The sequence below is a fragment of the Pipistrellus hanaki genome (genome assembly GCF_964339955.1).
Source record: "Pipistrellus hanaki genome assembly, chromosome: Y".
Lineage (NCBI taxonomy): Eukaryota > Metazoa > Chordata > Mammalia > Chiroptera > Vespertilionidae > Pipistrellus > Pipistrellus hanaki.
In genome coordinates this window covers 15,959-43,754 of record NC_140525.1, presented here as the reverse complement: position 1 = coordinate 43,754, position 27,796 = coordinate 15,959, and the positions used below count along the sequence as shown (strand labels likewise).

Genomic DNA, 27,796 nt, shown 5'->3' with positions numbered 1-27,796 from the left:
TAAATAGAACATTTTCAAAAGAAGACAGAAGGAAGGCCAAAAGGCACATGAAAACATGCTCAAAGTCACTAATTGTCCGAGAGATGCAAATCAAAACAACAATGCGGTACCATCTCACACCTGTCAGAATGGCCAACATCAACAAATCAACAAACGACAAGTGTTGGCGAGGTTGCGGAGAAAAAGGAACCCTCGTGCACTGCTGGTGGGAATGTAGACTGGTGCAACCACTGTGGAGAACAGTGTGGAGTTTCCTCAAAAAACTGAAAATGGAACTCCCATTTGACCCAGTAATCCCACTTCTAGGAATATATCCCAAGAAACTAGAAACACCAATCAGAAAGGATATATGCACCCCTATGTTCATAGCAGCACAATCTACAATAGCCAGAATTTGGAAACAGCCTAAGTGTCCGTCAGCAGATGATTGGATCCAAAAACTTTGGTACATCTACACAATGGAATACTATGCGGCCATAAAAAATAAGGAATTCTCATCATTTGCAGCAAACTGGATGGAACTGGAGAACATCATGCTGAGTGAAATAAGCCAATCAATGAAAGAAAAACACCACATGACCTCACTCATTTGTGGATAACAAAGAGCATTATAAACTGATGAACCAAAAGATAGATATAGAGACAGTAAATCAACAAGTAGACTGTCAAATTACAGCGGGGAGGGGAGGAAGATCTGGGGGAGATAATAGATCAACCGAAGGACTTTTATACATGCATATAAGTATAACCAATGGACACAAAACTCTGGGGAGGGAGGGGATGTGTGGGAGGGAGGGTGGGGGGCAAAAAAAAAAAAATCAATAAAATATATTAAAAAATAAATAAATAAATAAATAAATAAAAAAAAATTATTTTAAGTCAGTTTTTCTGAAGTAATGTTTAATGTAACATGAAACTTTTATATTTGATTTGTTTTGTTTTGCTTTTCTCATATGCCATTGTTGTTGAATTTGGGCTTGTACCTGCATCTTGTATTTTGTTTAAACTTTGGGAATCATTTTTGGTTTCAGTCATGTGTATCTACTTTATAGGTTTAAGTAGACTTCATCACAAAGGTTTATAATTTATTTAGAATTGTGTTAAAACAATGTGAAAACAATTATTTGTATGATTAAACCCCCTGCGACTGCTTGGACAATTTTCACCGATGTTCTGCGGGGGGAGGTAGAGGGGGCTTAGAAATGCAGATAGATCTGTATCTGTAGGAAAAATGTGGCATTTTGAGTTTCAAGAGGCTGGGGGCCTGGGAACAGGTACTGGACCTGCTCCCTCCTCCCTTGCCTTTTCTTTAAAATTTGAGGCATGGTTATGTATTTTCGGAAGATAAGATTTTTATAAAAATTATAAAGAGCATGTCCTGACAGGTTAGCTAGGAGAGGCAAGCCTGTTAGTTTCCTGATGGGCATTGGGGCACCCTATTTAGTCTTGAGAGAGCCAATAGGACCTGTACATCAGCCCAGGAAGCCACCGGACAAATTGCCTGTTTTCCTTGGACATCAAGAAGGACTGTGGTCCTCGGAAGGAACACGTACTGGGGGAATGCAGCTGTTGAACTGGTCCAAAGTGGAACAACGGATCTTTGAGGAGCTAAAGAAGGCTCTCATCTCAGCAGCTGCCCTAGCCTTGCCGGACGACGCGGAGCCCTTCCACCTCTACGTGAGTGAGGTAAGAGACATTGCCAAAGGGGTTCTCACTCAGACTCTAGGTCCCTGGAAGAGACCTGTTGCCTCTCTGTCTAAGAGACTGGACCCTGTGGCAGCAGGGTGGCCAGCGGGCTCCCAGGCAGTGGCCACCACAGCATTGCTGGTGAAGGAGGTATAAGACTCTGGCCATCAACCCTGCCGGCCTGCTTCCAGATGATGATGAGGGAACCCATTCATGACTGCACAGAGGTAACAGACGACAAGGTACTGTTCACGGATGGGAGCAGTTACGTTCAGGATGGGACCTGATATGCAGGGGCAGTGGTAGTCACCTTGGACCACACCATTTGAGCACAGTTCCAGAACTTTTGGCCTTAATCCAGGCCCTTTGATGGAGACACTGTGCCATCCACAGAGGAAAGAGGGTTACCAACTGCAGCCAGAAGGAATTGGCTGAACAGAAGCAAGCCACTGAAGGACCAGATGGTTGATGGACCCTCCAGATGACAAGACTGTTGGTCCCAGAGGCTCTAGGTCAGAGTTGCCTGGTGACACCAGGTTAAGTGTCACCAACTTCTGAACTTCTGTGAGGCAGAGTTGCTAGAAGTACTGTCTGTGCACAGGTAAATGCTAAGCAAGGTAAGGGGATCCCCCCTGGGAATTCAGGTCCCAGGGAACCTCCCCAGGAGAGCATTGGTAGGTGGATTTCAGAGATTAAACCACCAGCATTAAGGTCTAGTATTTATAGACACTTCAGATTAGGTTGAGGTATACCCCACTGTCAGATAACAGGCCCACCTAACAAGATTTATGTCTATTGATTTGAAGGTATGAGGTTGTAACAATTATAGTCCAAAAAGGTTAAAAGCAGAGACCGAAGTCTAAAAGTAACTATTTACAAGAAAGAAGCTTGAGCTGGCAAAGTTGCCAAGTCTGTCCAACGAGCTCATAGACCTAGAGTCGAACTGCCAATAGTCATAGGATCAGATAACAGCCCAGCCTTTGTAGCAAGGTATCTCAAAGTATAGCTCAAGCCTTAGGACAGGCATGAGTGGAACTCTAAAAAGTCTAATTAAATTTGTCCTAAAAACCGATGAAAATTGGACCAACCCCCTGTCCTTTGCCCTCTTGAGGGCAGGTGTACCCCTTACTGGGACAAGTTTCCCCTTTTTGGGAGGGGTTCATGTATGGTAACCATTTTCTTGCTCAAGTCCTTACAGGCTCTGCAGTTTGCTTGTTCCAGATGCACTGCCAGTGCCCACTGCAGACCCTGTAGCCCCGGAACTCAATGTGGGTAAAGAAATTCACTGCCCAAGGACTCAAAGGGATGCTGCACTTTTATCCTGAGCACGCCCACTGCTGTTGAAGTAGATGGCACCCAGACCTGACTACATGACTCCCAGCTCCTGCATGGCCTGGATCCTGGCAACTACAGGCCAGGAGGAGAACTGGTGCCTGCAGGAGGGGAACTGGACTTCAGTGAGGACAATACTGATGGGAACTGTGGTACTAAGGGTCTTGATAACTGTATTTGTTGTTTATGCTGAAAGGAAATAGGCTGAGTCAATGATTTGACTAGGCACATTAGACAAGGGGGGAATGAGAGGGCAGGGCGGGGCGAGGATGAGCTCCCAACTCCGCCCCGCAGGGCGGAGTTATCCCTAGCTCTCAAAACCCCTGGACTGGGAGAAATTCGCTCTCTTCCGCCATGTTGCCGGCATGAGTTGGGGGGCCCATGCTAGCATGGAGAAGGCTCTTTTGTTTATTGCATCGGACTCGGCTCCCTGGTGGTCCTTGGGGATCACGAAGTCTGGGCATAACACCAGCTCATGACAGGTGCCTGTATAGACAGGCAAGAGCTCATATCCCCATTTGGCTCCTATGATGAGAGCTCTTCAAGGAAATTCTCGCTGCTCTCAGAAGAATGAGAAGCAGAGTCAGAGGAGACGACAGGAGGCAGATAAAGGAGCAAGAATGGAGCTCTGGGCAGTGCCTGCTCCCCAAAGTGTAAGAGTGGTATATTCTTCACCACAGCACCTACTGTGCATTCACCAGAAATCAGACCCAGCCTCACAACATGGATGGGCTTGGTGTCCCTACAGCCAAGCTCAATCCTGTCCCTGATGTCCTAATGTTACTATTCTCACTCCAGGATATACAAAGAAATACATATATACTGTGTTAAGGAACTCAGTCTCTTCAGTTGGACAGACTCATTTTTATTTTTATTCTTATTGCCAAGGCAACCTGGGGTCTAGCAAGGTTTCTTCCTATAACTCCAGAGGTAAGGGTGAGACACCTCAGAGCAAGTCTTGCCTGCAGGATCATGTGCACAGGGGGAGAAAAGATCAGATGTGGCCTTGTTGAAGTCATAGGAGCCAAGTGAGGATAAGAGTGACTGAGCAGGCCCACCTGTCTCCCCCCACCTCCCATCCCCTGTCATCCCCCAGCAGGTCTTGGGCACAGAGGAGGAAGTAGACTTCTTCAGAACAGGGAGGCTGGGGTGTGGTTTGGTCAGAGAGATCAAATCACCAGAAGGCTCTAGGTACAATGGAAGCAGCACACTGAGAGAGGATGTTGGGTTGAAGGCTATCTTCCCACCAGGGGCACAGCTGGTGTCAATGAAGCCTGGGGCTCACCCTGCACTCCTGAAAAGAACCACACAATGTAACCAACAGAGTCACTGGCCCAGAATGGCTAGGAGAACCCTTGAGGCCATCCAAGCAGAACTGCATAAATTATCACAGAATGATAGGAAAAAACAAAAACAAAAAACAGATTTTACTTCTTTCTTATGAATCCTAAAGTAGGATCTGAAATCCCTCTGGGTAACAGGTGTTACTGTTTTATGTCTTAATGCCCTGAAAGTTCTTTCTTCTGTTAAATTAAGACTTTCTTGATGCGACTTAAATCTAGGGTAGAATGTCTTCAACTCCCCCTCTGCCCTGATTCCCTTTGCTACAGCCACATTAGCCCCCTGTTGCCATTCCTCAAGTATCCCACATGCTCCTTCCTGGGCAGTGGCCATGTATCTTGTTGCTGGGATCCCCACTGCCCACCAAACACAGACCCCAGAGGGCCCACCTCTCAGCCCCTTTCACTCCCAGTCTACCTCTCAGTGAGACATTTTTTCCCTCCAGAATGTCACCATCTGCCTCACAAATATCATTCCCCGTCTAATATTTTTTTCCTTATCATTGATCACTTTCTAATCTATCATATTTTATTGACATATCTTGCTTATTGTTTGTCTCCCAAATTTGAATTTGAGCTATATGAATGTGGAGGATTTTGTTCATTACTGGACTTACTGAACCTATCGATAGAACAGTACCTGGAGCACTGTGCATGCTTACTCCATGTTTTTTGTAAGAACAAGTGAATGAAAAAATAAATGAATGAATGTGTGAGTGAATGAGTGAGGGAGTGATAATAGGGATACCACAGACTTAGGAGAATGATGACCTATTATACTTAGATATGCTTTTGCAGAGAAGACTCTAGTTAGTTTTCTTTTTCATTCTCTTATCAATAATCACAGCTTTATTCTTTCTTTCAAAGCTTCCCCTTACATGCACACTAGTCTTCATTTTGGAGTTAATCACTATTTTAACCCTTAGGCTAAAACAAACAGAAAACTACCTTTAGTGCATTTGGTTCTTATCACGTCTTAGAAGGAGATATTGACAAACTCAGGCTTACTATCCCAGACTACATTGCAGACAGAACTTGACCTAGAACCAGAATCCCCTGATGCCCAATCTCCCTACTAGATGCAGCTTAGAAAATGTAGAGACAGATGGCAATCTTCACACCAGTTGGACTAAGTAAAAGAATTTAACTCTTTTACTTCTTGTCTCTTCCTCTCTCTTGGAATTCATGGCTAACTGTCCCAGGTTATCAAATTCAATGCGTCCAGAGCCAATCTAGTGTTCTCCCTGCTCTTCCCACTCCCCTCCTCCTCTGTGGGCTGCCTTGGTTAACACAATTATTTCCCTTCCTCCTCTGTCACAAAATCTTTGAGGTCAGTCTCTTCAGTTATCCCTTCACCGCACTGTTTCTTCTTCACAGCTACTTCACAGCAAGTGCGAGCTCCACCCATTGCCCTCATCTCTTAACCCTGTTCCTGCCTCTAGTCTCATAGATTTCCAGTCCATGCACAGTCGCTAGTGGTAGCGGGACATGGAGAATCTAGGAAATGCATAGGATGCTGTGCTAAGGATATGTTGCACGTTTGTCTTTCAAAACGATTAAATGGAATGAGCTCAATTTTCCTACAGATGTGATTAGAATCTCACACTAACGAAGAAACACCCTCCCAGGATGAGCAGCCCAGCATAGCCGGAGCAGCTTGTGTGGCACCCGAAAGTCCCCTTCCCCTCCACAAAAAAAATTCTAATCCCTCCCTTATGGACTGTCACTGCTCTTGCCACCCTAAAGAAGCTGGGAAATGTGTGACCAGCTGCCCCAGCATCCTCCAGGTTTTCACTGTAGCCCACAGCCTTGGGTCTGTCCACCACGGCCAAAGAGCGTTGTCCCACTCGAGCCATGTGTGGTTCACGCTACGACCCAGGAAATGGTGGTGCCGCCCTGGAAGACGAAGAGAAGGTGTCCTGCGGGGGGAGTTGCGGGGAAGTCTCGGGGCACTTGCTGAATCTCCCAAGTCTTCTCCAACCCAGGGAATGGCTTCGCCAGGCCCGTGAGCCCTATGCTGTTGAGAGGCGACAATGCAAGTCCCCCCCACCCCCACCCCTTCATTCACACCTCAATACCATTTATAAGGAGAACATGAGGATGTAACCAAACCACTGAAAAAAACTTTTGGTAGAAGATATAGTAGAAACAGGGAGAACACAGTTTTATAATAGCCCAATTTGGCCTGTAAAAAAGCCTAATGGCACCTACAGGATCACAATTGACTATCGCAACCTGAATAAGGCCTCACCAAAAGTAGATGGCTGCTTGACTGATGCTCAAGAAGTAATCAATATTATCTAGACAGACAACCCTAGGCTTATGGCAACAATTGATCTCTCAGACATGTTCTTTGCAATACATGTAGCTGTAAAATCCAAACTCATTACCACATTTACATGGCAAGGCAAACAATGCCAATTCAAAAGACTCTCACAAGGATACAAAAATTCTTCTAAAATTGCACACAACCTAACATTGACCCCACAAAATACAAATCCATAATCATACAATACACAGATGACATTCTACTCTATAACAATGACAGATATTCTACAATCTGATCTAGAGTAACTAATAACACACTTAATATCACTAGGCTGGACAATTAATCCTGACAAAATTCAGCCCCCAGACACCAAAACAACATTTTAAGGCATCCTTTGGAGCTCTGAAGATAGGAACAAACCGAACAAAGTGATAGACAAATGACTAAACTTAAAAAGCCTAACCAACAATAAAGAATCACAACAATTAATGGGATTTTTTATGTATTGGAGACAACACATACCATACCTAGCAGACATTGCAAAACCTATATACAAAGTCACCAGGAAGGGAGTAGACTTCACATGGACGCAAGAACAGGAACAGGAACAAGCATTTAAACAATTAAAGGACTACATACACCACTTTCAATTCCTACAAAGTATCAAACCAGGAGACAAAATAGTACTAGACATTAGTTTCATGGCAGAGCATGGCAGCTGGGGACTATACAAAAGAGGAACAGAAGACAAAAAATTAATGCCTGTAGGATTCTGGACTCAAGAGATTCCTTTACTCTTACCACAAATTCTCTCATTTTGAGAAACTATATGTTGCATGTGGAGCCACTTACTGTACTTAACCCAATAACTATGTGCAGCATATCGTTCCTTAAGGCATGGCTCAAAATGTCAGCTGAATCAGCAGTTTCCCAAATTGGTGAAAAGGTTCGCGGTACTCACATTTAAGTGGTACATTAACACACAAGAAACCTCTGGCTCCGGTGAACCAGCCCTTATCACGAAGGAGGTCAACGAACTTGAGGTAGAACCACCTATCTGTGCCAACAAGTTTGTTCAACCACCTGATCCAATCAGTGTGAAAGGGCCACAATATAGCCCTATGCTTAAAAATGCCTGGTTTACAGGCAGATCAGCCTCCATAACTGGTGATCAGTATGAATGGAGAGCAGCAGCCTTCAACCCAGGGCACTAATGGTGATCGGTTAATCCAAATCTGCTCAACATGCTGAAGTTATAGCTACATATTTAGTCAGTAAGGACTCAATAGACAATCATAAATCCAAAATTTTCATGGGCAATTTGTAAAGGAATCACTGAATGGTCAGGCAAAGGCAACAATCAGACTGGTTAATTAATGGCAAACTGGTTACAAGACTATTGGATAAAATTCCACAACTTCTCCAAACAAGTTAAAATATACATTACACATGTCAATGCTCATGCTATAGACAGAATACCCACAACACTGCACAACACAATAGCAGATACATCTGCAAAAGGAATTACACCAAGTGATAACATCATCACGTGCAATTCAAAATCATTAACAATTAATCTAAAATTAGTAAGAAATGAAAATAATGACTGGTCCCTTATCCCTCTTCCAAAACTTATATTAAAAAAGGAGGCAATAAGTGTCCGTCAGCAGATGATTGGATCCAAAAACTATGGTACATCTACACAACGGAATACTATGCTGCCATAAAAAAGAAGGATTTCTCATCATTTGCAGCATCCTGGATGGAATTGGAGAACATCATGCTGAGTGAAATAAGCCAATCAATGAAAGAGAAACACCACATGACCTCACTCATTTGTGGATAATAAAGAACATTATAAACTGATGAACCATAAGATAGATATAGAGACAGTATATCAACAAGTAGACTGTCAAATTACAGCGGGGAGGGGAGGAAGATCTGGGGGAGATAATAGATCAACCGAAGGACTTGTATACATGCATATAAGTGCAACCAATGGACACAAAACTCTGGGGAGGGAGGGGATGTGTGGGAGGGAGGGAGGGGGTAAAAAAAATCAATAAAATATATTAAAAAAATAAAATAAAATAAAAACTAAAAAAAAATAAATAAAATAAAATACCTTGTTTTGTAACAAAAAAAAAAAAAAAAAAAAAAAAAGGAGGCAAATACAAATTATCCTCACCAACCCTAGAAGTTACCTTGACACCACAATTTATACAACAGATACATATAACATTAGGACACTTAGGACACTCCTCACTTGCCCTTTGGTTCCTTAAAAGAAACCTGAAGGCACCCATCAAACTCATTAAACAAGCAAGCAATTCCTGTGCACAATGCAAAGGCACTCACACATTTAAATCTCTCACATCACCCAGATTGACTAATGCATTTGTGCCTGATCAAGTATTACAAATTGATTTTATTGGACCACTTCATTTACCCATGCATGCACTATTGTTGACACAGCAACTGGATACTTTATGCTTATGCCTCAAGACATCCAGATGCAAAAACCACTATGAAAGCACTCTCAACATGGTTCTCATTCTATGGTCCACTACAAATCATTGAATCAGACCAATGCACACAGTTCACAGCATCATCAGTCCAACAACAAGCACAAGACTTAGACATTGGTTGGAACTTCCACCTGCCTTATAACCAACAAGCAGCTGGACAAATAGAAAGACACAATGGCCTCCTCAAACATGAAATACAAACACTACAATAATTACTAGACAAAGCATGTCTACAACTAAACTCCAGACCTAGGGAAAGTAGACTCTCCCCAACAGAAGAATTACTCCAACCACACATTCTAAATAATCCCATTTTGGATCATGAACCATCCTCCAATATTACAAAAAAAAATACCCTATAAAATCTAAACTAAATCCACTAAGGACAGCTCCTTATCTCCACAGGAAATAATCGCCCACTCTGGATCATCACTCTTCTAGACTGTAAACAGTCTAGGACACCTACAACAAACCAAAATACAAAACTCTACCCCTCTGGCATGATCCAACTGCTCACTCAAAAACTCTTCTCACTCCCTTCTCAGTCCTTACCACATTAGTTCTAGTTTTTGACCCTCAAATGACTCCCTAACAATGTGTTTTAAGGATTGTCTGCATCTACCTCTTTGGATTCCTCCTCCTATAGCACTCCTAGCGACCCCACTGACACTCCATTAGACATGGTGTCCATATTGCTCGTGTAACAATACCAACATCACCAATCAGATGACTACTGTCCACTCAACCCTAGAAGCCTTAAAAACCTCTGCTCTGCTTTTTATAATTATATCCTCTCTGTCCTAAACAAATAACAACCCTCTCTTTTTCAGTGATCAGACACTGGAAACCTGGGAACAACAACTAAATGCATTTCTAGAAGGAATCTCAGCAGTCCCAGTACTCCCACAACCCATACCAAACCAACCCCCCATTTACCCCACTCCTCCCTCCACCCCACACCAATTAACCCTCCATTGGAACCAGCCTCATCCCCAACAATTCCTCTTTACCCTAATATTGCTCTTGACAATTATCACTTAAGACTTCTACCCCAGATGTGTAAAGATCCTTGGTACTCCTGGATACCCCCACCTGACTGTTAATCTGAATATCCAGCAAACCTACAGCCCTACCTTGCAGGCCCTGTGAGACAAACTCTCCATAACCTGCTGGATGACATTCAAGCATTTGCTGAATATCTCCCAGGGTAAATTGCTATTGATTACCTCTACCTCTTGCAGCATTATACTTCTTTTTGGAGATAGCCATCTACTCTCCAAATAGAAACCCACATCATATCCCAACTACTCTCATTAGCGACCTCCTTCATTGCTTTTAACACTCCAATAACTATTAATCCCCAAACATTGCCCTTGTGCTGCCAACATGGGAATGCATACCCAGTATCACTTAAGAAGAAATCCACCAGGCTCTGTTAGCACAGGACATCATTCAGGAGCTAGAACAGGGAGACATGGAACTACATTTTCACTGTTGCCTCTAGCCTTTATTCTCTCCCATTTTATTGCTGCCTCTGCTAATGCAGCCACTTCTATTGAAATCTTCAATGCCCAGACTTCTGTGATTAGTATTTCTACCTCTAACCCTACTCTTGCTCCCTCTGCTACCACAATGACAATCCCTTCATTTGCATTTCTTTTTTTTTTATGTGATCTTTTTTTTTTTTTTTATTTTTTTAATTTATTTATTTATTTTTTACATATTTTCTTGATTTTTTTTATTGCCCCCCTCTCTCCCTCCCACACATCCCCTCCCTCCCCATAGTTTTATGTCCATTGGTTGTACTTATATGCATTTATACAAGTCCTTCGGTTGATCTATTATCTCCCCCTGATATCCCTACCCTCCCCACTGTAATTTGACAGTCTGCCTGTTGCTTTACTTTCTCTATATCTGTCTCTTGGTTCATCAGTTTATAAAGATCTTTATCATCCACCGATGTGTGAGGTCATGTGGTGTTTCTCTTTCGTTGATTGGCTTATTTCACTCAGCATGATGCTCTCCAATTCCATCCAGGTTGCTGCAAATGATGAAAATTCCTTCTTCTTTATGGCAGCATAGTATTCCATTGTGTAGATGTACCAAAGTTTTTGGATCCAATCATCTGCTGACGGGCACCTAGGCTGTTTCCAAATTCTGGCTATTGTAGATTGTGCTGCTATGAACATAGGGGTGCATATATCCTTTCTGATTGGTGTTTCTAGTTTCTTGGGATATATTCCTAGAAGTGGGATTACTGGGTCAAATGGGAGTTCCATTTTCAGTTTTTTGAGGAAACTCCACACTGTTCTCCACAGTGGTTGCACCAGTCTGCATTCCCACCAGCAGTGCACGAGGGTTCCTTTTTCTCCGCAACCTCGCCAACACTTGTCGTTTGTTGATTTGTTGATGTTGGCCATTCTGACAGGTGTGAGATGGTACCGCATTGTTGTTTTGATTTGCACCTCTCGGATAATTAGTGACTTTGAGCATGTTTTCATGTGCCTTTTGGCCTTCCTTCTGTCTTCTTTTGAAAATATTCTGTTTAGGTCCATTGCCCATTTTTTAATTGGATCATTCATCTTCCTTTTATTTAGTTGTATAAGCTGTCTGTAAATGTTGGAGATTAAACCTTTATCAGTGGTAATATTTGCAAATATGATCTCCCACACCGTGGGCTTTCTTGTTGTTTTATTGATGGTTTCTTTTGCTGTAAAAAAGCTTTTTATTTTGAAGTAGTCCCATTTGTTTATTTTCTCTTTAGCTTCCATTGCCCTAGGGGCAGTATCAGTGAAGAAGTTATTTTGGCATACGTCTGAGATTTTGCTACCTGTGGATGCTTCTAGTATTTTTATGGTTTCCCGTCTGATGTTTAAGTCCTGTATCCATTTTGAGTTTATCCTTGTGAATGGTGTAAGTTGGTGATCTAGTTTCATTCTTTTGCATGTGTCTGTCCAATTTTCCCAACACCATTTATTGAAGAGACTGTCTTGACTCCATTGTATATTCGTGCCTCCTTTGTCAAATATTAATTGAGCATAGTGATTTGGGTTGATATCTGGGTTCTCAATTCTATTCCATTGATCTATTTGTCTGTTCTTGTGCCAGTACCAGGCTGTTTTGAGAACAGTGGCTTTGTAGTATAGTTTGAAGTCTGGTATTGAGATCCCTCCTACTTTACTCTTCTTTCTCAGAATTGCTGTGGCTATTCGGGGTCTTTTATTGTTCCAAATGAACTTTTGGAGAGTTCTTTCTAGGTCAGTGAAATATGTCGTTGGTATTTTAATGGGGAGTGCATTGAACCTATAGATTGCTTTAGGAAGTATGGACATTTTGATGATGTTGATTCTACCAATCCATGAACATGGTATGTTCTTCCATCTCCTTACATCTTCCTCTATCTCTTTTTTCAGTGTCGTGTAGTTTTCCGCAAATAGGTCCTTTATTTCTTTAGTTAAATTTATTCCTAGGTATCTTAATTTTTTTGGTGCGATGGTGAATGGAATTGCTTTTTTAGCCTCTGTTTCTGTAGTTTCACTGTTGGTGTATAGAAATGCCATGGATTTCTTGGCATTAATTTTATATCCTGCTACGTTGCCAAATTCATTTATTAAGTCAATTAGTTTTTTAATGGAGTCTTTTGGGTTTTTTATGTACAATATCATGTCATCTGCAAATAAGGATAACTTTACTTCTTCTTTTCCAATTTGGATGCCTTTTATTTCCTCCTCTTGTCTAATTGCAATGGCTAGTACTTCCAGAACTATGTCAAACAGGAGTGGCGAGAGTGGGCATCCCTGTCTTGTTCCTGTTCTTAGAGGGAATGGTTTTAGTTTTTGCCCATTGAGTATAATGTTGGCTGTGGGTTTATCATATATAGCTTTTATTATGTTGAGGTATGATCCTTGTACTCCCACCTTTTTAAGAGTTTTTAACAGGAAAGGGTGTTGGATTTTGTCAAATGCTTTTTCTGCGTCAATTGATATGACTATATGATTTTTATCTTTCAATTTGTTTATGTGATGTATCACGTTTATTGATTTGCGGATATTGTACCATCCTTGCATTCCTGGAATAAATCCTACTTGGTCATGGTGTATGATCTTTGTGATGTTCTTCTGGAGTCGATTTGCTAGAATTTTGTTGAGGATTTTGGCATCTATGTTCATGAGGGATATTGGCCTGTAATTCTCTTTCATTGAGTTGTCTTTATCTGGTTTTGGTATTAGGGTGATGTTGGCTTCATAGAAGGAGTTCGGAAGTGTTCCTTCCTCTTGGATTTTTTGGAATAGTCTGAGGAGGATAGGTTTTAGTTCTTCCTTGAATGTTTCGTAAAACTCTCCTGTGAAGCCATCTGGCCCTGGGCTTTTGTTTGCTGGAAGCTTTTTGATGACGGTTTCAATTTCTTCCCACGTCACTGGTCTATTGAGATTTTTAGATTCTTCCTGATTGAGTTTTGGCAGTTTGTATTTTTCTAGGAATATGTCCATTTCCTCCAGGTTGTTTAGTTTGTTGGAATAGAGTTGTTCGTAGTATTTTGTAACAATCTGTTGTATTTCGGTGGGGTCTGTTGTTATTTCACCTCTTTCATTTCTGATTTTGTTTATTTGGGTCCTCTCTCTTTGTTTCTTGGTTAGCCTGGCTAGAGGTCCATCAATCTTGTTTATCCTTTCGAAGAACCAGTTCTTGGTTTTGTTGATCTTATGTATTGTTTCTTTGGTCTCTATGTCATTTATCTGTGCTCTGATTTTTGTTATTTCCTTCCTTCTGCTTACACTGGGCTTTTCTTGTTGCTCTTTTTCTAACTCTTTGAGTTGTAGAGTTAGTTCATCTGTTACCATTTTTTCTAGTTTTTTGCAATAGGCTTGTAAGGATATGAACTTCCCTCTCAAAACTGCTTTTGCTGTGTCCCATAGATTTTGGATTGTTGTGTTTTCATTGTCATTTGTTGCCAGGATGTTTTTAATTTCTTCCTTGATTTCTCTGGTAACCCAGTCCTTGTTTAATAGCATGTTGTTTAGTCTCCATGTATTTGATTTCTTTGGATTATTTTTATTGTAATTAATTTCCAGTTTTATGCCACTATGGTCTGAGAAGATGCTTGATATGATTTCTATCTTCTTGAATTTGAAGAGACTTTGCCTATGTCCCAAAATGTGGTCTATCTTTGAGAATGTCCCATGTGCACTTGAGAAGAATGTATATTCTGTGGCTTTGGGGTGGAATGTTCTAAAGATGTCAATTAATTCCATCTGGTCTAGTGAGTCGTTTAGGATTGATATTTCTTTGCTGATTTTTTGTTTAGATGATTTGTCGAAGGGTGATAGTGGGGTATTAAAATCTCCTACTATGATTGTATTGCTATTAATCTCTCCCTTAATGTCCTCCAGCAGTTTTTTTTATGTATTTGGGTGCTCCTGTATTGGGTGCATATATATTTACCAGGGTTATTTCTTCTTGTTGGATTGTACCCTTTAGTATTATGAAGTGGCCTTCATTATCTCTTGTTATGTCCTTCACTCTGAGATCTAATTTGTCAGATATAAGTATTGCTACCCCAGCTTTTCTTTCCTTTCCATTTGCCTGGAAAACTTTTTTCCATCCCTTCACCCTCAGTCTGTGTGCGTCTTTTTTTCTGAGGTGGGTTTCTTGTAGGCAACAGATGTAAGGGTCTTGTTTTCTTATCCAATCTGACACCCTATGTCTTTTGATTGGAGCATTTAATCCATTTACATTTAAGGTTATTATTGATAGGTACTCATTTGATGGCATTTTTATTCTATACCCGTGTTCCTTCTTCACTTCCTATTTCTTTATTTTTACAGTAGACCCTTTAGCATTTCTTGCATTGCTGGTTTGGTGGAGATAAATTCCTTCAGTCTTTTTTTGTCTGTGAAGCTCCTGATTTCCCCTTCAATTTTGATTGATAGTCTTGCTGGGTACAGTATTCTTGGATTCAAACCCTTCCTTTGCATGACTTTGTATATTTCATCCCATTCCCTTCTGGCCTGATATGTTTCTGTTGAGAAATCAGTTGCTAGTCTGATGGGGGTTCCTTTGTAAGTAACTTTCTGTCTCTCTCTGGCTGCTTTTAAGATTCTTACTTTGTCGTTGTTGTTTGCCACTTTAATTATAATGTGCCTTGGCGTCTGTCTTCTGGGATTCATTTTGCTTGGGACTCTGCGAGCATCTTGGATTTGTGTGGGTTTTTTCTTCTCTATCTCAGGAAAGTTTTCTGTCATTATTTCTTGAAATACTTTTTCTACGTCTACCTCAGTTTCCTTTCCTTCTGGAACCCCTATTATTCGAATATTATTTTGTTTTGTAATGTCCCAAAGCTCCCGTAGGCTCGCCTCCTGCTTTTTAATCTTTTTTTCTAGAAGCTGCTCTAATTGGGTATTTTTTTCCATCTTGTCTTCTAGCTCACTGATGCGGTCTTCCGCTTCATCTAGTCTACTCTTGATGCTTTCTATTGAGTTCTTCATGGTAGCGATGTCATTTTTCATTTCTTCTTGGTTCTTCCTCAATTCCTGATGGTTCTTCCTCATTTCTTCTTGGTTATTGTCAAATTTCTCTTCCATTCTTTTTAGCCAACCAATAATCATTATTCTGAACTCTTGCTCTGGTAGGCTGCTTGCCTCTGGCTCGTTTACTTCCTTTTCTGGTGATGCCTGCTTTTCTTTCATTTGTGGGGTGTTTCTTTGTCTTCCCATGGTATCTCTTTTCAGGATGTCTGGTTATGTGGTGTTCTTTCTCTTGCGTTAATTTATAGGTGCAAAATACAACACTACCAGGTACAACACGAGAGGCACTTAACAGGAATGTATTTACAATATTAATAACCTCTAATAAAGGTAACCCCTAGCGATAGGCAAATTAGGGTATAGGAGAGAAGGAAGGAAGGAAGGTAAAAATAAAAAATAAAAATAAAAAAAAGTCAAAGAAGAAATAAAGTAATGACAAAATGAAGTTAGAAAACAGGGAGAAAAAGAAGAGAGAGTAAGAAAGAGAGAGAGAAAGAGAGAGAGAGAGAGAGAGAGAGAGAGAGAGAGAGAGAGAGAGGAAGCAAACTAAAAAAATGGGAAACAAACTATATATATGTGGAGAAAATTGCCATAGATCAACCACTGAGCCCAGCCAATGCCGGTAACAATACTTGGAGATTAATACAAACTACAATACAATATCCACTATTATTAAGTAAGGTTATGATATACAGAAGTCAAAGAAACAAACAAAAACAGAGGATTTAAAAAAAATACAAAGCAACAATAACAACACTGGAATAAGCATAACAATTTCACTGAAAAGCACAAATATTCACAATAATCAACCTTCACTCAAACAATGAGAAAAGGATAGAAAGTAGAACCGTTTTTTTTGTGTTTTTTTTTTTTTTTTTTAACTAGTTAATATAGTGCAGAGAGTGATATTTATACACTTGTATCAGGGGTTGGAACTTAGGTCTATGAGTATAGTGAGAGCTTTAGCAGGGGGTATACAGAAAGAATAGAGGAAAAACTAAAGCCGGAAAGGGATAGGATAAACTGGAGACTAAAAGGTTAAAGTTTAGTAAGAGAGTGATGGGGTAAAGGTCGAATTGAGATAGGGTTGAATGATGCTATAGTAGAGATTAAAATAGAATGAAGGTTACTCCCAATGTAAAATAAAGACGAAGTAAAATGGTACTGGGGAGGAAAAGAAAAAGAAAAAAAAATTGCAAAATAGCAGTAGTAATAGTGAAGATAGAGATTGAAAAATGTAATAATTGAAAAGGTAAAATCAAGTAAGGAAAAAAGAAAAAAAATCGTTTCTGAAGTAAAAGATGTAAAAAATGAAAATTAAATAAAAAATGTAAAAAATGAAAATAAAATAAAGAATAGTATAATTAGCATAAAATTGTCCAGTAGAGTTCAATCACTTCCTCTGTTATTGTATTTGGTATGCCTGGTTCTTGGATCAGAGAGTCTTGCAGTTCCCAGCTTTCCACTGCACCTCAGTTTTGTAAGGTAGTCCTTAATTTTAGGTAGGCTATATCTTAGTTATTTGTGTCCATTTATTTTTGATTAATTAAAAGAAAAAGAAAAAGAAAAAAGAAAAGAAAAAAAAAAAAAAAAAAAAAAAAAAGGCAGTTTGTAGTTCAGCCCTTAGGTGTCAGTGTTACTGGTTTGACCTCCCAGACTTTGGTTGCTCTGGCCTTCTTTCTCTCTGGGGGCGGGCCCTCGCAGCTCTCCTGGGCTACAATATAGGCGGGGCCGCGGCCGCACTGGGGGCGGGGCCTCGCGGCGCTTTGGTGCTACAATATATCAATAGGTGGGGCCGCGGCGCTCAGGGCCGCTCTGGGGGCGGGGCCTCGCGGGAGCAATGGGGCTATCGCAGCCTGAACTCTCAGCCTAGCCACGCAAACTCTGACCTTTCTGTGGGTGGTTGAAGAGCTTCCTTGAATCCACGCGCTTGCTCCGATCGGGGCGCCACAGGTGCTCGATGGACTCCTCGGCTATGGGTTTTCCAGGCCTCAGAGAAGCTGCTCCCTTCCTGGTAGGGTGGTGCCGCCTTTGCGCCGAGCCCGGAGCTCCGGGAGAAGTCGGGAGTGCTGGCCGCTTGGTCAGGAAAAATTGTCCAGCGGACACTTCCTTACCTTCCTAGAGTGATCCGCTGCCCCTTAGCTGCTAATCAACATTCCCTGAGCGACTCAGATGTTGCTTCTATCTGTTTTGGGACCGGGGTCAGAACAAGTCCATCTGTTCAGTCGCCATCTTCAAGCTCCGCCTCTCGGAAAAAGTCCATTTGCATTTCTTACACATCTTACCCACATACCTATTATGGAAAAAAATTGGGACAACATTATGTGTACCCACCTGTACACATAGTCACAAACAATAATTATTTATTCTCATACTCTATAGGACACTTTGATTTTAATACCTCTATCCACTATCATAGCACCTATAAACTCTGCCCTGCATACCTTTCTGCACACACATGCCAAACCTTTGCACTAAATTCTGAGCAAATGACTCTTAGAGCTCTCTACCACACCCAACTGAAAAACTGCATACCACTTCAATTGTTTCAAGATGCACTCACCACTAGATCTGTTATCAATCATAGATACACAACAGTATGAACTATCAACTATAACAAATGAAATCACTTACAAATCCTCTTACTCTCAACCCATTCAAAGCATAGATTTCTTTGTTACTCAAGAAAACCTGACATTCATACAAAGAGAAAATCCCAATGTCATTCCCTTTATGGAAAGATTAATGCATTTCTGGTAGACTGGTGAGGAAGGAACAGATTTTGAGGATTATGACTCTTATGAGTCCAAGGATAAAAACAACTATAAGGATGAGGATGACTCCTCAGATAACTCCTCAAATGCTTCCCCCACATCCACATTAACACAAATACTCAACAGACATCCATTCTTTTCACCACCTACTAACAACCCAATTCTTCCACTAGGATTCAATAAGACAAAACATTTTAACATGATTCATGTAGTCACAGAAAATGGTATTACATATTATCAATACTATCTCACAGGCTTTACCAACTTTCCAATTTTTGGCAACTTCTGCATTGACTCATGTATCATGCCTCAGGAGTCACTGACATTTGCATCACTTCTCACAACAGCACTGGAGGATGCTATAACCCCTCAGGAATTTTTAACCTCAGGTCATAATTTCTGCCATACAGACATATTCCACAAGTTCATACAGACCTTATTATACCACCTGTATTGAAAATTTCAACAACCCTTTATTTCAAATTAATAACCCTAAATTTGGTAATTTTAATGCCCTCACATATGCTTCATTGCATTTATCCCAGTTTAATGTCCTCATATATGCTTCATTGCATTTATCCCAAACAGCAGACATTGCCAATTCACCTAGTAGCTACACCACATACATTTACCAATACCCTAAAACAATAATCATACTTAGTATCATCTGTAACTCTGATCTGGGACACCATTCATGTTTAAATATTCAGGATCACCTTGTAAAACTTACATATAACATTGCATATCGTCTGAAACCTATTGCATCATTCTACAATTTTGGAATAAACATTAATCCAACAAACACACACAGACTTTCAGGAACCCTATCACAGGGATACCAACAATACATGGTCCACTATATGGATGGTTCATGGAATGAATTATACCTACACTCTTACTCACCCATTACAAACCACACTGTATTACCCATCACGAATTTTTACTACACACAACTTTCTTTTGCTGACTGCTTTACAAAAAATCCTTTTCAACCTTGCATTGTTCATAGAGAATGTTATAACAGCACGGTATGCCTTAGAATGTACCTCTACCAACCAGTATTCTCTTATGGCATCACCAATCCTCAACCTTCTACATCCCCACCACCACTGATTATAATCCAAACAAGCAACCCAATCAGAATTATTTACAGATCTATAATCCACACTCTAACTATTATATTTACAAACAAGATTTTCTAGTAATTACTATCATTATCCAAAGTGCACTTCTAAGAAATAAACTCCAAGTTAACCTTCCATCACTGCCATCTATTTGAAAAACAAACTGCATACACTTGCTTCAATTTGTACTCGCTATTGCAGCCCTTTCTCTCATGGTTTCTATAGCTAACACTCAAACTTGCAGAAATATCTTTAGACCTACAAAAATACTCCAAACTTCAAAACTCTATATATAGTGAAATCTTACACCTTATATGCAGAAACTTCAATTTGGCCTATAAATTATAATAGCAATCCAAGTCAACAACTAAAACTACTCTCAGCTGCAGTACAAATCATGGATGATAACATCTGCCAGCTTCATGTAGACCTTCAAGATCTCAACACTAGGTTCTCAGACTTCCAACTAGTTTAATGTCCTTACATATGCTCTTAAAGACATCCATAGCCTTATGATTATGGCACATGGCTTCAACCCGACTTGGACTGATTCAACTGCTATGGTTGATTTCTCTAAACCTGTTGGCTGTGATTTATTCTCTTACAAACTCACTATTCTTTCTACAATAGGTGGAGAACTCCTATTTGGACACTCTACCTTAAATCTCCCTACACTCTTACCTGATGGTACCTGGGCTAAACCCGACTCTGACCTACTTTATGCTGAATGTTACCTCTTCCCCCAAAACTCCCTTGTTGAATTCACACCTAATATCTACATTGCTGCCACTTAAAGTATCCCTCTTCTCAGTATCCATGCAATCCTATACCCCAAAATCCCTTATATATAACTTAAGCCACTTTTATTTCCTTACTTACTTTTTTAATATTACATATTATGACCGCACCTCTAATTCTGACCTTCCTCTTGATTCTTCGAATAACTGCACACTTCTTTCTCACACTATGAATATTACATATCTTAATGACACCCAATATTCTTCCTTTTCTGAAAGAACTTCCCTATATTTTCATCCCTCTGTACCTATCCAATTTTCTATCTCTTTGAAGCATTATACTGACCCCATTTCCAATAATAACACCATTTCTAAGTTAAAAGAACTCCAGAAACACTCTGATGATACTATCAAGAAACTTGGAGAAACATCAAAAGCCATCGACCACCTGCGCCTGATACCCAACAGCATGACCTTCAACACAGCTGTGGACCTGGCCAACCTCGATAAATACTGTGACTTCGGGACCATTGTCATTTCTCTCCAGAGGACTGTACCTTATATCCCCAACTGGAATCCTTTTAACCCCATCTATCACATCCAAAAAGGATGGATTCCCTTATGTCTTCTTGGCAAACAGCTAAAACCATTTTTATTTCTCTTAGCCATTATCTACCTCATCTCCATCTTCATTAGACTCTTATGCTACAGAAAGAATAAATTATATTAATTTTGGCCCTGTTGGGTCCCCCACCATATATGTCCCTTAGGGACCACCAGATAGAGTGTTATAATAATGTATTAAATAATTATTGTGTGAAATGTTTGCTGTATGGAAACCCCCAATACTCTGTAACTTCCAAAAGTAATGAACGCCCCACAATCTTGATGTACAAGCTCTGCACCCTTAAAGTGTAAACTCCCTGCTCCCAGCATAAGACACACCGTTTGGCCCACACTGATAAGGATACAAGTTGTTTACAGCGGTCTATATAACCCTGACACCATCTTCATTTGTGGTCTCCTGCCTGATAAGATGAGGACCCCATATCACTCTGAGAGACAAGCCCCCGATTGCTCTGCTATGTGAGCATGAACCAACTGTGGCCACTTGCCTGTCTCTGTTTTCATCATCTGTCCTTCAGTGGCCTTTTCTGGAGCCTAGGACCCACTAGAAATAGGTAAATAAACCCTGTGTGAGTGCACACTAATTCTGTTAGTGTGTCATGTGTTCCAGTTTGGTTCAGATGTCTAGACCAAGGGATACCAGGGGATAGATTGTTATTGCTGACTCCTGGTCACCTGTGTTTGTCCCACTAAGTCTAGACAGATAATCAATTAATGAGGGCATAATTGGGACAAAGAGAGAGGAACATTAATGATGAGAAAGAATCACTGATCAGCTGCCTCCTGCATACCTTCTACTGGGGATCCAGGCATGTGCCCTGATATGGCATGGAACTGTGACTTCCTGGTTCATAGCTTGACTTTCAAGTGTTAGGGGCAGAAATAAAACACTGGGGACTAATTATCTTATATAATAAAAGAATAATATGTAAATTAATGATCACTCTATGACAAAAATGTCCATAGCAGATGCTGGTGGCATCGCCCAGGCAATGGAAGACCTGTATCTGCTCCTTGGCTGTGGAGGGAGGGGGCCAGAGGACTGGGAGTAGGACACTGAGCTCATATCATCAGTGGTGGCACAAGCTCAGCATCCAACCCTGTAGGAAAGAAGGGACCTCCATGGTTGCAAGTCCAGAGTCCATGGCCCGACCTGCCATGCTGTGGGAAGGAAGAGGCATATGGGGTTGCAAGCCCAGAGTTCACGCACCCAGAGTCAGCGCCCCAGCCAGCCATGCGGCGGGAGGGAAGGAGCCTGTGGGGTCTTGAGCCCAGAGTCCCAGCACTTAAACTCGGTGCCCTGGCCTGCCTTTAGGCAGAAGGGAATCGGCCAGTGGGGCCCCAAGCAAAGGGTCCCCGTGGCAGGGGAAGAACCAGAAAAATGGATCTTTACAGTTACTGATGCTGACAGAGCCTTATAGGTGCCAGGGTCCTTCACCTGCAGCCCCCAGTAACAGCCCAGCAGCCCCAGTCTCACACTGGAAGCTCCCTGCCAGCAATCCAGACAGGACCATTTTGGTGCTGCAGCATTGTGTGTGTGTGGGGGGGGGGGGGTTGTTTGGCAGGCATGCTACAGACATCAAATGTCTGCTGAAGCCACCCCCTGCCCTCACACATTCACAAGTAGTATGGTCCAAGGGGGCAACTCCTGAAGCAAGGCTCCCATGGCAACTGATGTGCAGCCAGGCAAGGAAGCCAGGCCTGAAAGCCCAAGCACCTGAGTACCCAAGCTGCAGGGTGTCATAGGCTCAGGCCCTGAGGAGGCCCCAGGACAAGCATCTTCCCAGAGGCTGTGCGGAAGGAGGGGAGTAACCTCTGGCTAAAGGCTGGGATGAGTGATGCTGGCATCTTTGCAGACCAAGACCAGGCTGAAGAACCCCCACCCCCACCCTCTGCACAAATTTCGTTTACTGGGCTTCTAGTGTATTATGTTAACCCTACGGGATTCCTGCGCAAAAATAATTCTCTGCTGCTTTCCTGTGGCCATTCAAAGAATAACACCCTGTGCTTCTGTCCATGGTGCTGTAGTTCCATGTAAAGCCCGTGAACATGACCAAAATTTCTATCCAGAAAAAAACACCCCCACAAAATCCTCGAAGCTGTCCAGGGCAGCAATCATTCTCTATTCATGGGTCTGTGTTCTTTACCTCTTCCCACCCCAGCTCCACAGAAGAAGGCCCCGTAGACCGCTGCACTGAGGTTCCCTTTATGGTGACCCTCCCACCTACCCTGCCTAATATGTTCATGGTGCCGTTGTTAACAAGAGTGGTGAGTGTATGTTTGGCAAGCAAATGGTCTAACCAGTTAGCAACACCAGCTATGAATTGCATGCACTTTCCTTGTTATTATTCTGAATTTATTTTTACGTCTAATTGGCATACAGTGATACATTACTTTCCAGTGTACAATAAAGTGATTGAACATTTACATCCCTCACAAAGTGATTCCCCATAAATCTATCTCACATCTGTCTCTGATGCCTGTGCTACAGTTACATCTCTATGCTTTATTTCTTAAATGGTGTAATGGACTTTTCCAAACCCAGTGAGGACAACCGAGGGCTAGTGTTGTTCAAGGTAGTGAGCAAGATAGTGGCAGAAGAGCAGCTGGAGGCTAATGCATTTCAGAGGTTTGAGGGGCTGTGTCCTGGAGCAGCATGTGTGACTGCAACACTTCAAGGGCTTAGACTAAAGGAGCAGTGGCTTTTTGGAGCTGATTGGGGAAAGGAGGTGAGACTCAAAGGGTCCTGCAGCTACTGTCACAAGACAGGTCCTTCCAGAAGCTCCAGGGAGAACATGCAAGCCTTTTCTATCTCCTGAGATGGGGACCACCCTGGATACCCCACAGGTGATTACAGAGTTTCTTATAAGGGGGAAGGTTGGGTCAGAATCAGACAGATAGATGAGGCTGTGCTGCTGGCTGTGGACGATGGAGGCCAAAGGAAAGACACGTGTTTGGGGAGGCTCCAGTGTCATTGTGGCTTGTCCTCCCCATGGTTGTGGATGAAATGCATCAGGTCCTGCAGGTTCTGGTGGAACATGAAGTTGATATGCCCTTGACATCTTGAGGGACCTAACGATGGCGGCTGGTGGGCTGGAGACCCTGAAAGCCTGTTGTCAGAGGGTGTGCAGGGACCAGGGCCACCCATGCTCCCTGGGGAGCAGTGCTCTGCCATCCGCCACTGCAGGGCATGCAACCAGGCCTGTCACTTGGCAAGATCCACCTGACCATCTGTGCCCCATTCTCTTTCCCTCAGGCTCTGTCTACTCACTTTTAAAAATATACATTTGAGGAAGCTGCCTGAAGAGGAGGCCTGAGGCGCAGGTCCTGCCCCGGTGGCGGCAATGGCGGAGAGGCCCGAGGACCTGAACCTGCCCAATGCCGTTATTACCAGGATCATCAAGGAGGCGCTCCCGGACGGTGTCAACATCTCCAAGGAGGCCCGGAGCGCCATCTCCCGCGCCGCCAGCGTCTTTGTGCTGTACACCACATCCTGTGCCAACAACTTCGCGATGAAAGGGAAACGCAAGACACTGAATGCCAGTGATGTGCTCTCGGCCATGGAGGAAATGGAGTTCCAGCTCTTCATTACCTCGTTAAAGGAAGCTCTGGAAGCTTATCGGAGGGAGCAGAAAGGCAAAAAGGAAGCCTCGGAGCAGAAGAAGAAGGACAAAGACAGAAAAACAGATTCAGAAGAGCAAGACAAGAGTAGAGATGAGGAAATTGATGAAGATGAGGAGAGGCTGGAAGAAGAAGAACAGAATGAAGAGGAGGAAGTGGACAACTGAATGGGGTGAGGAGCCTGGCACCGTGGAAGGTACAGCTCCAAAATGCAGTCTAGGTTTTTGTGATGCCTTTTCCTACTGGGCAGAGCAGCCTTAGGCAAAAGAGCCGAGAAGATCAAAACTGAAATCTGGCTAGAAGTAGCAAAACCAGCTCTTCCCAGACTCAGAGCATCTGAGCAGCAGAGTCCTGTTTTGCTTAATCAGTCTGAAGGCTATGACTTTTTTTTTTTGGCAAGAGGGATTCTGAACTGATCATTTAATCAGCCGATATGATCTCATTTACTTGTGTATATGATTAGACAGTTTTTGATTCCCAGTTCCCTCCCACCCCTCACTAAAAAAATAGTAACTTCATGCCAGCTGGGTTCCAGATCACAGGAGGCAGCCAGGGCTCAGGAAAAATTGTGGCTTAGATCATGGTCAGCCTGTTTGTATAGTGTTTGGCAATACTGGCTCATTACAGTGATCACGGTGGTTTAGTTTTAGGAAACGGCCAAAAGGCTGTGGAAGAACAATGAAATCTGTGGTCCCTTCACTTGACAGTAACATTTATTTTGGTTTCTACCAACCCACTTGGCGTGCCCCCCCCCCCCCGCAATGTATTGCCTGTCGGCATTTGACCTATTAGGTGGCTGCACTCTGCACACAGGCTTCTTAAGTCCTCCATATAGAGGGGACTTAGTCAAGCAACTTTGCCAATGTCTCGCTCTTACCAAACAGATGGTTTAGTCTTCGATGCACCTCACTGTCTGCCATTGCACAACTTTAGAATCTGTTGTCACCTCCTGGGAGATATAAAATCCCAGCTTTCTCTTCTTGTAGTCCATCTCCCAGACTTGTGACTATGGCTTTTCGTTCTTCCAATTCACTGTAAGTTCCAAACTGTATTCCTTCTAGGCACAACTTTCTCCTGCGCATCTCGCTTCCTGCCTCTCCTCTGCTCCCCATCCCCATTTTCTCCCTCCTCTCCCTCTGCCAGTCCAGAAATTTGATAACCTAATCTCATATCTTTTATTTCTCTCTTTTCTTTTGTCTTTATTTTTGTGTGTGTGTTTTCTTTTATTTTTTAATCTCATGTCTTTTTAAAATTGTTTTGAAAACCTCTGAAATTTAAAGGAAATCTGATGGTGCTCAGGAATCTAATCCTCTCCCAACCTGTCTCAGCCTCTCCTTCCTCCCCATACCCCTCCAGCCTTTTAACTGCTTCTAAAGTACCTCTGTTGACCTTTCTTAGGATTGGGGAGTTTTTTTCTCTTTTCATTTAGTGCTCCAAGCACTTTTTTGCTTGTCTCTAAGGCAGCTGACAGGTAGTGAAGTGTAGTTTGACACTGTTAATTTGTTAAATTAAAAGAGTGAAAATTTTGTTGATAAATGAGTAAAGAATGTTGAGAAGATTATAATGCTTTGTACAAATAAAGAACACTCTTGTTAAAATATATATATACATTTGAGAGCAGTCAAGGGTCAGAGGCCAAGCCTGGGAATGGAGCTAGGGCTGGGGTTGATATTAGGGTTTCAGGGTGAGGGGTCAGGTTCAGGGTCAGAAGTGGAAAAAGTAAATTGTAATTGAAAAGAGAATTTGCTTTGAAAAAGATGACTTTGCTTTGCTGAAGATAAATTTGAAGGGTGAAAGGTGAATTTGTGTTGCAAAATGTGAATTATTCTGTATTTGAGAAGCATCCAAATGAGTCGCTCTTTCCAGCATCCTAGTCAAGTCCAATATTGCTCCATATTTTTTTAAGTTTCTTCTGTGATATTAAAATTATTATTACTGAGTACTTTTTTTAATCTTAGTAAATTATTTGTAAACAAGTTTGTTCTGATTAAAATATTCAAGTGAAATAGTGTAGTTGCAGCACAGTCATTTTGAACCATGTTCATGTAACTCTTGGGCTTTTGCTTGATACCTATGGCTGCCTCTTTCAGAATGAAAGATAAAATAATCCTGTAGAAATGTGCTGAGTAAGGACTACTTATTTTGTGATTTATCATAATGTAATTATAGAGCAGTTATACACTGGTTTTATAGGATAAACGCTTTCATTTTCTTTCAAGTAAGTTACTGTTAATACTGTTCATGTCTGTCTATGGAACTATATACTATCACACTGGACCTCCAAAGGAAGCTGTCAGGCCAAAAACTATCCTCTGCTGCCTGTGGCCATTCAAGAAATAGCATATTGTGCCTCTGTCTCTGGTGCTCAAATCCCAGCTACACCTGACCAAAAATTCTACCTGGAAAAACATGGTCACAAGATCAGCGAAGCTGGCCAGGGCAGCAATCATTCCATCCCTGGAAGGACCGAAGTCAAAGTTGTGTGTTCTTCACCTCTTCCCACTCCAGCCCTGCAAAGGGAGGCCTCGGCTGCTGCACTGACACCATGAACCTCTTGGAAATCTAGAAGCCACCATTATCGAGGCAGCAGTCCTTACAGAGAGGTGCTGGATATGGAGTATGGAGTAGAGGTGCAGCGTCCTGCTGAGAGGTTGCCATTATTGAGGCCATCCATTCATCAGAGGCCTCCACTGATCAGGCAGCCAGTACAGGGTAGGTGGCCTTTCCTAAGGCAGCCATTACATTGGAGGCCACCGTCCTTGAGGCAGCCAGTAACATGGATTCTGCTACGATTACAGCCGCGGGTACCATGGAGGCCACCATTATGGAGGCAGGCAGTCCATACAGCGAGGTACTGGAGTATTGAGAATCAGTGTCCTTGCAAGAGGCCATCATAATCCACTAATACGGCATGCAAGACCTGACAGGTCTCCTTTACTAAGGTTACTAGTCATAAGATTACAAGTTACTAGTATACTGGTAACCAGGTAACTGATTGCCTGGTTACTAGGAAACTGGTTATCAGGTAACTTGGTGGCCAGGTTACTATTTGCCATATTACTAGTTGCCTGGTTATGAGCAGTGGTTATAGTTACTAGTTACCAGTTTACTCTTATGGCCATGCAAGAAATAACACTGTGTGCTTCTGTCCGTGGTGTTAAAATTCCAGCTAATGCCCTGTGAACATAACAAATAATTCTACCCCAAAACAGGAGGGGGGGAAAACACAACAAA

General features: G+C 42.0%; 1 protein-coding gene across 1 annotated transcript; it reads left to right on the top strand.

The window, feature by feature from the left end:
* Positions 1 to 24,239: 24,239 nt before the first annotated feature.
* Positions 24,240 to 26,088, top strand: LOC311615862 (DNA polymerase epsilon subunit 3-like). Its single transcript, XM_084871295.1, has one exon. The coding sequence runs from the start codon at positions 24,286 to 24,288 to the stop codon at positions 24,727 to 24,729; it is 444 nt and encodes a 147-aa protein (XP_084727421.1). The 5' UTR covers positions 24,240 to 24,285; the 3' UTR covers positions 24,730 to 26,088.
* Positions 26,089 to 27,796: the final 1,708 nt, after the last annotated feature.

What these genes read in the sequence shown, in the direction of transcription:
- LOC311615862 (XM_084871295.1), top strand. Translation starts at nt 24,286, where the DNA reads ATGGCGGAGAGGCCCGAGGACCTGAACCTGCCCAATGCCGTTATTACC.